The sequence below is a fragment of the Xenopus tropicalis genome, chromosome 2 (assembly GCF_000004195.4).
Source record: "Xenopus tropicalis strain Nigerian chromosome 2, UCB_Xtro_10.0, whole genome shotgun sequence".
Lineage (NCBI taxonomy): Eukaryota > Metazoa > Chordata > Amphibia > Anura > Pipidae > Xenopus > Xenopus tropicalis.
In genome coordinates this window covers 82464191-82477647 of record NC_030678.2, presented here as the reverse complement: position 1 = coordinate 82477647, position 13457 = coordinate 82464191, and the positions used below count along the sequence as shown (strand labels likewise).

Here is a 13457-nt window from a genome sequence, read left to right as displayed (position 1 = left end):
GCTTTATTCTGGCTCTATTCAGATTTTTAAATACATTTTACAAAAAGTTCTTAAAAGTTATGTTGCATTTTCCATATTTTCCATCCATTTTATGTGTCAATATCCATAACTGCAGGATTTCAACCTGCTACATGCAAGACTGCTAATTCCTGTATGCAGGATGCCAAATGCAGACAATATGGTAGTTAAAGTGATATGAAAGAATAAAAGTCAGAAATGGTTAGTGATATATACGTTTTTACGTGCACACGGGGTGGCGGGGTTGCCAGGGCCGTTGGCAGGGCGAAAGGGCCCGGAACTAGTGGTAGGTGAAAGAAGAGGTACCTGCCTGGCACCCCCACACTGTTGCGCCCTAGGCAGGTACTTCTTCTGCCTACCCCTAGTTCCGGCCCTGATATTCCCATTGTTCTGCTAGTTGGCTGTTGGGGAGTAATGGAGGGGGTGATATCACTCCAACATGCAGCTCAGCAGTAAAGTGTGACTGAAATTTATCAGAGCACAAGTCACGCTGTAGCACCCTGGGAAATTAAGAATATGGCTAGCCCCATGTCAAATTTCAAAATGAAATATAAAAATATCTGTTTCCACCTTGAAAAAACAAATTTCAATGCAGGATTCTCCTGGAGTGCTATTAACTGATGCCTTTTGTAAAAAAAAGATGTTTTGCAGTGACAGAATCACCCCACCTCTCCTGCTTTTCTAGTAATATTAAATTACTAAGTGACTGTTGAACTGATAGTTAAAACAGATTTACAGTGCATGTACTGATTTGCTTAATTATTTGGCTATGAATGCTGGGGATTAACAGTAGACAAACTGCAAGGTATCCAGTTAGCCCAGGGGCTGAAAGAATAGACAGTGTCCATTTGGGTTGACAGCCCAAAATTTCAGATCTTACAAGGAATGAGAAGGAACTGCAACTTCCCTCACTCTTTCTTCTGCCAATGCACCCACCAAGAATTTTCTGAACACACCATCAGTAATCTCATAGGACCACAGGATGGTCTGTCAGAACTGCCTCGGAGGCGCCAAACATGTCCAGACTGGTAGTATTAACTCCAGAAAAAGACATTTTTTTGAAACAGAAGAAAAATACTCTGAAAAATAAACACTATAATGTGTGTCATATAGAGAGAACCCCTTAGTGGTCACTGAGGGGCATAGTAGCTAGGAAAAATCTCAAAAAGCCACTAAAAAGTTAACAATTTTATTTCAATCCATTAAAAACATAAATAACCCCTTACAGATATGGCCTAATGCGTTTCATGCTTACCCAGCACTTAATCGTTTTTCCGCTTGCAGAAAATATCAGCCCTACGCCTCGTGTGGCATCAGCCTTATTAGTTACAATTGTATCTCAGTGCAGGTGTAGCTTGTTAACTCTCTGCCAAAAGCCCACTTATTTAATTAAGTCTGAGAAACAAAGTATCTAAGGCTAATGCCACACGTAGCGTACGGCACATATTTTCGGCAAGCTGAAAAACGCTTGCCGAAAATACACTTCATACACTTAAAACTCCCCCTACCTGTGCATGCACCCGAATGAATTGAATACGCTTGGGTGCAGGCACATGTAGACGATATCCACATAAAAAGGCGAGAAAATGCAAAGTCTAACATTTTTATGTGGATATCAGCTACGTGTGCCTGCACCCAAGCGTATTCAATTCATTCAGGTGCAGGAAGGGGGAGTTTAAAGCATATGGAGCGTATTTTCAGCAAGTGTTTTTTCGGCTTGCTGAAAATATGCACCCTACGCTACGTGTGGCATTAGCCTAAGTGCAGGTGAAGCTTGTTAAGATTTCTGGGCTCTCTGCCAAAAGCTACTAAGCAGATGTTACAGAGTTAATTATTAAATTCTGATGCTAATTGCACTAGTTTCAAAGCTGCCATGTACTAATAATTGGAATTATTTACTAATCAGCCTTAAAATGTGACACTTTTATTCTATATATACAGTATATTGTGAGACTGTCCCAGGGCCCCTCCTGCCATGAGGTAAATCTTGCCTCAGGCAGCAGTGAGCGGCCAGTTACCAGGGGTGGCAAAAAGCCACCTCTGGTAACTTTAAGAGCCGAATTTTCATTTTTTTTAAATGAAAATTTGGCTCTGCTAGTGCAGAAAACGCAATGGTGCTCTCTGCACTACTAATGCAGTCCCCTTTGGACCGACTCCAATTCTATAGTTGTAAGCACTGAGTGGGAGAGAGGGGGCGGCCTCGGGCGGCTGCAACCCTAGGATCGGCACTGGTCATTCCCTAAGCTCAGTAACTGGCAGCAACACAGAGCATGTGCAGTGAATCAGCAGAAAAGAAGATGGGGGGCTACTGGGGCATCTTTGGGAGCACAGATCTTCCCTGCTAAAGGGCTTCTGCCTTGGGCTGGTACAGAAACCCATAATAACATAATGAACCACATTTCTACCCTACTTGTTTTGTTAAACTTTAGTTCTTTAAAAAGGCAGTAATATCTTTAAAATAAAGAGCACTTATGTAAAAAATAATTATTAAAAAGCTTCAAAGTTTCCATTGTTTGATAGTAAGTTAAAGTAACATTAAAAATAAGCGCAAACGTTGATTCAGGTATTGCTACCAATCAGAAATTTTCACTCACCGATTTGCTAGACTTTGTTATCTGAGTAACTAGATGTAAAACAAAATGTATTCCTTTTATCACCAGAAAATAATTCTTTGATTTTTAGTACAGATATGGTATGGTAGAAGTCCATTACCCACAGAACCCATTTTATGCAAATAATTCTGATTTTTAAAAATCAATTTCTCTGTCATAAAACGGTACTAGATAATGAAGAAGCGAGACAGCATCACCGGGGTCTGCCATAAAACAGTCATTCATTTAGGTCATTAAAGGCCTGTTTTGCACCTTGATAAATAGGCTCTGTGTAATTTTACATAAGTTTATCTTATTTGAAGTATTGTTGTTCCTTTAATTAAATGGTTAGTTAAAAGGTGTGCCAGTTTCTGTGGTTATGTTTCAGAGAGCCAGGCTTTTTTCAAATGCAAATTAGGCAGGCAAAATTTTGGTCTTCATGCATTATGCCAACATTCCATAAACCATCAGGCAACATTCCCATGTAAACCAAGCATTTTAACATCTTACCTGACCCGTGATGGAGAGACCATAGCCCTGTCCCTTAGGATGGATTTTGGGTGGAGTGCAGCAGCTGGGACAGTTACAGAGACATGAGTCAGAATATCGCTTACATGGAAACCTAATAAAGAGTGAGAAGAGGGAACTAGTACATGCAAACAAGGCCGCATTGTTTCATGTTATTACCATCAACATAACCTCAAATGTTATCTTATATATTGTAGAGGTAAAAGCTTGCCATCCCTTTACAGAAAACCAAATAAGGCATCCACATCACATATATAGCAAATATTGATCTAAAACTACTTACATCAAGGCTATAAGGCATGTAGGACATTTGCAAAGAGTTTATCCAAAAGAAATATTTCTAAGTAAAGAGTTTGCCCCTCTCTACCTACTCTCTACAGATAACCACATCCCCCCACCCTGTGCTACATTAATCCTTTCTGGCAGGAACAACGTGCAGTCCTCACAAGATTCTCTTTCAACAGGTAGTGAAAGCTTCACATATTTGTGGTGGAGTGGCAGCTCTCTATTGCAATATCTCTGCCTTAGTTTTTATCTGTTGGGCAAAGAAAATGGGGCTTAGCTGTTAAGGAATAAAACAAGAGAAGAGAAAGGGCTGTTGCTTAAGGTGGCCATCCTTGGGCGGAGTCTGAAGCTTATTGGTCCATGTATGGGACCCTTCAATGGGCCTGCCCAACCAATATCTGGCAAAAATTAGACAGATATTGATTAGGAAGATTTTAAAATTCTTTCAGATCAGCATAAGCTGGTCAGTAATGCAGGGCTGGAGGAGTACAGGGTGTTTGGCAAAACAGTTTGGTGGGAGTGCTCACAGAGACAGGGAGTGAAAGAAGCAGGTATGGAATTGTACTGTCTTGGTCAGAAAAAATGATTCTTGCAAATATCAAATATGGAAGTAAGGGAACATAAATAGGTATATTATAGTGTAAGGAAGTTGGGGTGAATATGTATATTGACATCACAAGAGAGGGAGGTTTGAAGTGCTATAAAATAAGCAAGTGCCAGCTGGCATACAAAATCTGTGTGACTACCATATTGCTCTGCTTCTGTGAGAATATTAATTGGGCCCCCACTTGCCTTAGGATTGTGACATTTGCTAGTGGTTAAACCCAAACAAATGGGCTGGGCTGATGACATGGGGGTGGGGTAGTTAAGCGGGAGGAGGCATGATGATGTCAGGTGGGGTTATGATGTTGGGGTGGAGATTTCTCAATGTTTTAAACCAGACGGAAAGTTTTGAATTGGACAGCCCTTTGAAAAACTGGAATGTTCTATCAGCCAAGCAATGAGCATCTTAATATATAAATATATTTCACATAGCTCTTGCGAGCAGGGCCCTCTGATGCTAATGTTAAATTTATTGTGAAGCGCTGCTTGATTTGCTGGCGCAACATAAATAAATAATGATGATGATTTATTGGGCAGATTAGTGTTCGGGTTTCACAAGGCTGAAAATCCAACAGACAGTTGGCCTATGGCCTAAGAAAAACCCAACTGTTCGGGTCAAAACCAAACAGGTGGCAACCTTACCTGACCTACACTATGATTAAAGGAGAAGGAAAAGTAAAAACTTAGTAAGCTTTATCAGAAAAGTCTATGTAAATACAGCCATAAGCACTTACAGAACTAATGTTCTCAGTGCTCAGTGACAGTGGCAGTGGCACTGCTGCCATGAGGCAGGTTGAGAAAATTACAAGGGGCAGGAAAAAGCTGCTTCTGGTAACTTCAAGAGACAATTTTGGTTCTTCTGCTGCAGGAAGTGCATTTGCGCTCTCTGCACTAGCGATGCAGCCCCCCCAGGTAAGCGTGGGGATCTGATGGGGGGCAGAATTGCCAAAACCTCCTTAGGCAGCATTAGGGCTAGAAATGCCTCTGGACATGGGAATTTTTAAATGGTCTTTATCTACAGCCATTTGTGTGCTCAAATTAAGGTGGATGGGTTCAAACAAGAAAATGTATATTTCCTGTGGACAAAAGATGGTCTTATTAGAAAGGTAAGTCATTTAAATATAATAGTACAGGTATAGGACCCATTATCCAGAATGTTTGGGACCAGGGGTATTCCGGATAAGGGGTCTTTCCGTAATTTGGATCTCCATACCTTAAGTCTACTTAAAAATCAATAAAACGTTAATTAAACCCAATAGGATTGTTTTGCATCCAATAAGGATTAATTGTATCTTAGTTGGGCTTGTGTCTCAACCCTTTCTCCTTGTAGATTGTAAGCTCTTTTGGGCAGGGCCCTCTTCACCTCTTGTATCGGTTACTGATTGCTTTATATGTTACTCTGTTACTCTGTCCAATGTATGTAACCCACATATTGTACAGCGCTGCGGAATATGTTGGCGCTTTATAAATAAATGTTAATATAATAATAAATATATAGTTGGGATCAATTACAGGTACTGTTTTATTATTACAGAGAAAAAGGAAATTAGTTTTAAAATTATGAATTATTTGATTAAATGGGGTCTATGGGAGACAGGCTTTCCGTAATTCGGAGCTTTCTGGATAACGGGTTTCCGGATAAGGGATCCCATACCTGTACTATCATTTTAGACAGTTAACATTCTGTTATGTTTGTTATGGTCATGTATGAGGAACAGAGGAACTGTTAGAACGCAAGAGACTCAACCAAGACTTATCTGTTCATGTCAAAATCTAATATATTTCTGTGTTCTCTTAGACACCCTTCATGTGGTGGAGTGGGAGCATCTTTTATGTGTTGTTGGTGTATGTATGTAAGTATGTATATTGTATGTAACAAAAGTAGTCATCTCTGCCGGTAAATAGCATTATGGTATTCCCTCAGTTATACTATTAGCTGTGACTGTATCACCAACTAAACAGAAAATCAATCTTGATTGAGCATTTTCTATATATAGCTACAGTATCTATCCATCCCTGGCACAGAGCTAACAGTTTCAGAGATAAAAAATTGCAATTAAACTGAATAGGATAACAAGGTTCTACATCCATGCTAATATATTCATCTATAAAACGTACACATTTTCTACAATGAAGGAACATAAACAGAGGAAAAACCTTAACAAACAGCACTCTTAAGGACTTGCATTGGTAAGCAAATGCTATCCAGCTACGGAGACAGTGGTTTGTATTGATTTCCACTCAGAGTTAAATGTTTGGGATAGACAGAGCAGAAGTATGGACAGTAGGTCGCTACTGGAACGTGCCCAGCAAAGTAATGGCAGTAATGCTGCGTTTCCTTAACATGCCATATATACATTTTAGTTTTATTCTGGGGGGTGTTTTATGCTTCCCACATAATATATGTAGGAAGTATATTCGTGGTGGTATATGCCACACACCCTCATATGTCACATCCCTTAAGGGTCTCATGTTAAATTTGAATAGAGAAAAAGGGAGCCTAATGGCAGCTTGGGCAAACCAGATCTGATTGAGGAAATTGTGCTGACAAGGCTTCCACCCTGAGCTACTCAGTTCCCCGTGACTGCCACCCTTAGCTCATCTGCCAGCTGGGTCTTTTGTGAGTGCAGAGAGCATTCAAGAGTTGGCAAGTTAAAAAACTAGAAAGTTTATCTTAGGGTATGTACAAATGGCAGTCACAGCATGGTTTTATACCAAAGCTGCCCCAAAACTAAGATACTGGCTGAAGGGTCTGAAAGGAGTTAAAGGAATACACCTTTGAAAGAGAGCCCTAGCTGAAGATCTAGCAACAGGCCTGCCCATCTTCTGAAGGAGCACTCCCTCGGTAGATTGAAGATGCTACACCCCCTAAATACCACTCCCATTTTGAGATTTAATGTGGATAAATGTAAGGTCATGCACCTGGGATGTAAAAATATGCAAGCCCCGTATACCCTTAATGGGACTGCACTAGGCAAATCCATAATGGAGAAGGACCTTGGAGTCCTTGTAGATAATAAACTTGGCTGTAGCAAGCAATGCCAGGCAGCAGCTGCAAGGGCAAACAAGGTTTTGAGCTGTATTAAAAGGGGTATAGATTCACGGGAGGAAGGGGTTATTCTTCCCCTTTACAGAGCGCTGGTAAGGCCCCATCTAGAATATGCTGTTCAGTTTTGGTCTCCAGTGCTCAAACGGGACATTATTGAGTTAGAGAGTTGTGGAATTCCCTCCCCGAATCAGTCGTGCTGGCTGATACATTATATAGCTTTAAGAAGGGGCTGGATGGATTCTTAGCAAGTGAGGGAATACAGGGTTATGGGAGATAGCTCTTAGTACAAGTTGATCCAGGGACTGGTCCGATTGCCATCTTGGAGTCGGGAAGGATTTTTTTCCCCTCTGTGGTAAATTAGAGAGGCTTCATATGGGTTTTTTTTGCCTTCCTCTGGATCAACTAGCAGTTAGGCAGGTTATATATAGGCATTATGGTTCAACCTAACTTACTATGTTACTATGTTACAAGATTTGGCAGGTTATTTAAAGTTTGAACACTTTTCTGGGGTTTGGGGGTCTTGTTTTATGTTTTATTACACAATAAAACACTCAGTTCCCCCAAGAGACTTGTTAACTTATTAGTTACAATTCTATCTAACTGCAGGTGTTGACTATTTGATTATTCTGGTCTCTCTGCCAAAAGCCTACTTGTTTAATTAAGTTATAGAAAGGTTGTATCTTTTTTTGCGGATCAACAGGAAATGAGGGACTTTCCAGTAAGAATCTGGGACTATGGACTGAGCTGTTACAATCGGGACTTGGGAAGTATGCAGTATTTATTTTCTAATTTGGACTACCTAAAGGTGTTCATCTAAATTCCACTAGGTGGAGGCACTGCACAATAGTGTACAAAGGTATTCATTCTCCCCCCACACTATCAAGGAGACGCCCAGGCTTGCCCTGAGTCATTATGTAAGCGCCTGATTAGCCAGATTACATAGAGTGGAATAAATGTGATACATTTAATAAATAACTATATAGAAATGTTACCTGTTTGTTATAAAAAAAAATAATTGGAAAGTGTGGGGTAACTTTCTTGCACTATATAAATAAGTCATGATTATTACATTTTATAAAATATACTTAGTCATTAAAGGTATCATGTTCATGCCAATTGGGGCAAAAATAGGATCCTGCAAATTTGTCATGTGCCAAAATGAGAAAAAGGATGTATCACATGTTGTGTGTGTTTTAATGGAAAAATTGTAGGAATGCAATTATAGTGATTTTTTTTTTCTGGTTAATGGGGCACTATCTTTCAGATATATTTTGTGGCATGTTTACCTGAGAAAGGTTTTAAAACATTCTTTTAAAAATATTCACTTCTGTGTTTACTTGGCAGTCACATAGCTCCCAACTATCCCAAATTTTTTAGCAGAACAGTCCCTCTTTTGACAGCTCAGCCCGCAGTCCCAGATTCTTACTGAAAAGTCCCTCATTTCCCTTTGATCTCCTGCACAGAATGCTAAAAATTTAATTAAAAAGTAGCATTTGGCATGGAGCCCAGCCATCTTAACAAGCTTCACCTGCACTTGGAAACATTGTTTCTCACATTTAATTAAATAAGTAGCTATTGGCAGAGAGTCCAGAAAGTTAAAATGCCCCACCTGCACTGAGATACAAATGTAATTTATAAGCTAAACAGGTATCTTGGGGGAACTGAGAGCAATTTCAGCTTTTTTAACAAAACTGAAATAACACATAAAACACTCCAAAAACCCCAGAAATGTGTTCAAACTTTAATTTAGTCAAATGGGAGTAGTATTTAGGGGGTGTGGTAGCAAAAATTGGCATCGTCAAAAAAAATGTTGCCGCGTTGCGCGCTGCATTTCTTTTTGTCCCGCTCTCCATTTTCAAAATGTTGGGAGGTATGCAGTCATGTCTTAGGCTAATGGCACATAGGGCTGAGGTTCAGATTTTCTCCACCTGCATTTTCTAGAACTTTAAAAATGATAGGTTATGTCTGCCAACAGATGAGATGGGTGTGCAGCACTACTTAAAATTAGAGATCAAAATGTCCTTGTTTAAGTTAAAAAACAGTCAGTAAAGGCCTAGATAGCTAAGCCTAGGGCCCATGTACATCCACAAGTGCAATTGCAGTCCCCACAATTTCCCCATAGTGAGTTGCATGTAAAACAACTTTCATTAAAGGTGCAGCAAAATACACTGCTTGCATTACTGTATATTTGCGCTCTGCGCTTCCTGCCTTCCACTATGAATCAAGTGCTGCTGGGCCTTTTGGCACAGGGGAACCTTGTAGCTACCACCACCTACTGACTTGGTGCTAGCTCCAGTGTTTCCTTTGGGCCTAGCCAGCCTAGGATTGGATGCAGATGTCACTTGCACACCGAACACCAGACAGACTTCTGTGCAACTGCATTTGATTTGTGATAACATGCATGCACATTTGCTGTCATTTTGGATGCCACTGGATAGGTGCAGAACAATTGTGCCAAACACATCACCCCCCCACCACAACCACAATGACGCTGGAATAATGGGGACAAAATGCAGCATTGTGGGTAACAAATATTGCGATTGTGCTCAATATTGCAAATTTGCGGACGTACATGTGACCTATGAGCACTCATGTATGTCTGCAAGTGCAAGTGCGGACCCCACACTTTCCATGCGCTCAGTTGTGCATAAAGCCACTTGCATTAAAATGCACTCCTTGCACTTTCACATAGTTGCGCTTGGCACTGGCCTCCCGGCGTTCTGTTGCTGCGCCTAATGACGCACATATATAAAGGGACACACGTATCACTTGCACATCAAACATTAGAAATTATGCCAGACAGACTTTAAAAATATTTGGTGCAAATGTCCCCAATTTGTGATGAAGAAACATTAATTTTTGTAATTGCTGTAGGTACAGTGCAACTGCAGCAAGAGAATTGCCGCTTTGTGACTGCAATGATGCTGGAATTCTGGGTAAAAATTCTGCATTGTTGGCAAAAAAACATGGCAAATGTGTTTGAAATTGCATTTTGAAGACTACACTTGCGGTTTTACATGAGCCGTATGAACTTTTGACAGTTTCTGAAATAACCAAACCATATGGGGTGCCTGTAGTCTTTTTAACCAATATGTTACATGTATTGATAAATAGAAAACACTGCTACATAGGCTAAATCAGCCCTGTTAGGTATTATAGAATTTCACACTTTTAGGAGTTTTTCACATCCACTGCAAAATGCACAGAACAACCACAATCGGTCTGCATCTTGCGCCTGATAAAAAAAATACTCTGACACTCCCTAACTTGTGAATCTCAATAAAACGTACGTTAGACAGGCAGGGGTGGGATGGGAGAGGTTTACTTGCTTCCCTCTCTCACCCTCATAAATACAGTGCCACTGAACTCAGGCAATGTTGTATTCATGGGAGTAAAGACACCTCTCTTGCAGCAATTTGGCAACACTGGAAGGCAGCGTGCAAACTGCGAACGCACAATACCAGCTGCTTTTTTCCACTTTGCATACCCCCTTTATTTAAGTAAATCACTTCTATTATATCTAAAGGAAAAAGTAAGTCATTTGTTCAATGTCACATTGCATAGATTTTAGTGAAAATTTAGGCAAGTAGGGGCCGGTATTCTCTGGATAGTGAATTATTATTTAATAAACTTTATTAAATGAATTAATGTATGTGTTTATTAATTAATTATCACATGTATGGGAAGTCACTCACTTCCCATACATGTGATAATTTAAGTATTGTAATGGGACACAATTATTACAATAAACAGGTTAGTAAATATACTGGAAACAAAGGGCCAGATTCACCTCCATAAGAAAAGTTATCATGTGAAAATTTATGGACGAAAAATGTATTAGGAAAAACGTATTTCACTATTTATCATGTGAAACCTCTATTTATGTCTATGGGAAAAAACTGGAACTGAATTAGGAGAATTTTTTTTTCTCCTCGGATTAAATCTTACACATGTGATAAACCACAAGATAACTTTTTCTCGCTGAATTGAATCTGTCCCACAAAACCATACTCCCCTTAACAGGTGTGCAGTTCAGGACCTCCAGCAGCTATATTATAAATATATGCATTATTGAAAAGATTTAGCATTTTTGCTAGCAAATCTGCTGAGATCAGTGTATCTAAACTTTATTTCTAAGGGGACCCAATTAAAGTCTCAAAGTCATATTTGTCACCCATGAATTAGTTTAGTTTTCATTTTTCACTTTACAGAGTCCCACATATTAAGAATTCAATATTTGAAAGCAGAATTTCACTCCTCAACATTGGTTTTCCAATTTTTCTTGCCTTAATCTTCAGCTAATAACAAACTGTATGACACTAGGTTGCAGAAAAATGTTACATCTTAGCACTGAGGAAAGGGAGGGAAAAAATTTAAAACAGATCTAAAAGGTCTCATACTTGGTTCTGGGGTGGTCGACACTTGAAGATCTGCGATACCTCTCCCGCCTGGTAGCACCCTTGGGCGACATTTTGGTGCTGGTGTCAGAGTCTCCACTGTCGTCGTCCCCCATGGCTTTAATATAGCTGCCACTTCTCATTCTCCTACAGGGAATCTCTCCTTCTTTGCCTGGTGCTGGGTAACCCCCCCATTCATCTGGTGGAACCTGTGTACATAACAAATGAAAACTGTCAGCCTAATAAAGCCAATACACTCATTTTCGCTCACATACATATGAACATTTGCACGCAGCAAGTGACCTTGAAAGATCACTTGCTTGAAAGATCATTTCCATTTTTGTACGGAGGGGGGTACCTAACGGCTTCAATAAAAACGCAGCAAAATAATCTCAGTTCTGCTTTGTGTTTTAGACTCCTTTTCCACAAAGAGATAACAAGTGCCTTATATCTCAGACCAAAAACAGGAATGGAAATGAGAGATTTATTTCCTACAGCTCACAAGGCAGGTGCATGCATATTCAGCACAAGCTTGTGGGTGAAGCGAGGATTCACTGGATCTCAGTGCTGGGCTTGTGCTCTGGCTTAGTCATATCTGCCTTCCTCACAATAAACCACTTAACACAGTAAGAGTTTTTTACCCAAGTATACAGAATTCATCAGCACTTCTCTAAGCTTTCAGACAAAAAGGTTAAACAGCTGCAGTGGTAAATGCACACAATATACAGTATATAATTGCACCAAAGGTAACTAAAAGGCTTTTTGGCCTAATGATTTGCTGTTGTTGGCATCTGTGTCAGTCAAATCACCAAGAAAAACCTCTAGTGTTTAGCACACCAATAAATCCTGCTAAAAATTAAAAAATCTCAAGTGCACCAAAAAAACTCAGTGGTCTCTGGACCATTAAATCATCTTAGATGGTAAAGTGTAATTTTTAAAGCATGCTGAGGTTGAATACCCTGTAAATTAAAAGAAGTCCCATCGAGAAGCCTAATCAATACCCTGTCACTCTACACATTATCTGCATATGCTGAATATACAATTTGGTTTGCCTTTCATGTTTGAAGTCACATCCTTCTACTTATAAACCTTCATTTGAAACAATGCAGCTAGCTTTTATTCCACAAGTGCATTGTTAAATCCTGCAGAAAAACTGACCTTGTAAGAAAAAAGAATTTCAGGTGTGATAAAAATGGACCTATCATGGAACCTTCCATTATATATCTGCTGCTTTTCAACAGCTTTTTTATTTCATAGCAAGATGTTATGTAATCAACAAAAGCTGAAAGCTCTTGATTTAGATACCCCTGTGGGTATGGGGGTATGGAATTGCAATGGAAGCAAGAAGCTGGCCCTATGCCAATTTGGGAGCAATACACAAGTGCTATCCATTTAATAATTTGAGGATCTGTTTGGCCTCCTATATTAGCAGCCATATTGTTACCTGGCCAGTACAGTACCTCTCAATAAATCGATCATAGGGGAAAAGAATAATTACATAAGAATGATAGGTTACACAATACAGGTATAGGATCTGTTATCTAGAAAACCGTTATCCACAAAGCTGCAAATTAGGGGAAGGCCATTTAAATTTTAATAAAAAAAATTAACATGTTTATAAATTATTTTTTTTCTCTGTATTAATAAAACAGATACTAACTGAGATATAACTAAACCTTCAAGGAGGCAAAATAATACTTGTTTTAGTAGCATTAGGCATGGAAATCCATGAAAGCCCTAGGTGCCAAGCATTCTGGATAACAGGTACCAAACCTGTATTAGGGTACCTGTCAGATAAGTCCATCCAATACCATGGTTCTCAAACCCTGACAAACCCATTTAAAATCAAATACCAAAACAATTCACAACAAAGAAACACAGATATGTTGATTTGTAAACATGTATGTTGAAACCGATACTGTATACATTTTATAAGGGAAACTACATAATATTACCAGCCAAGAAATTAGTATTCATACATGAATA

At 39.4% G+C, this 13457-nt stretch overlaps 1 protein-coding gene across 5 annotated transcripts in view; it reads right to left on the bottom strand.

The window, feature by feature from the left end:
- Positions 1 to 13457, bottom strand: part of dlgap3 (discs, large homolog-associated protein 3) — a 158498-nt gene that overhangs the window by 48296 nt on the left and 96745 nt on the right. For 4 of the 5 annotated variants that reach the window (XM_031895634.1, XM_012956347.3, XM_012956345.3 and 1 more), the window contains 2 exon segments: positions 11475 to 11680; positions 3120 to 3231 (listed from right to left, as the gene is read on the bottom strand). In XM_031895634.1, the coding sequence (XP_031751494.1) occupies positions 3120 to 3231; positions 11475 to 11680 (318 nt within the window). 5 annotated transcript variants of the gene reach the window in all.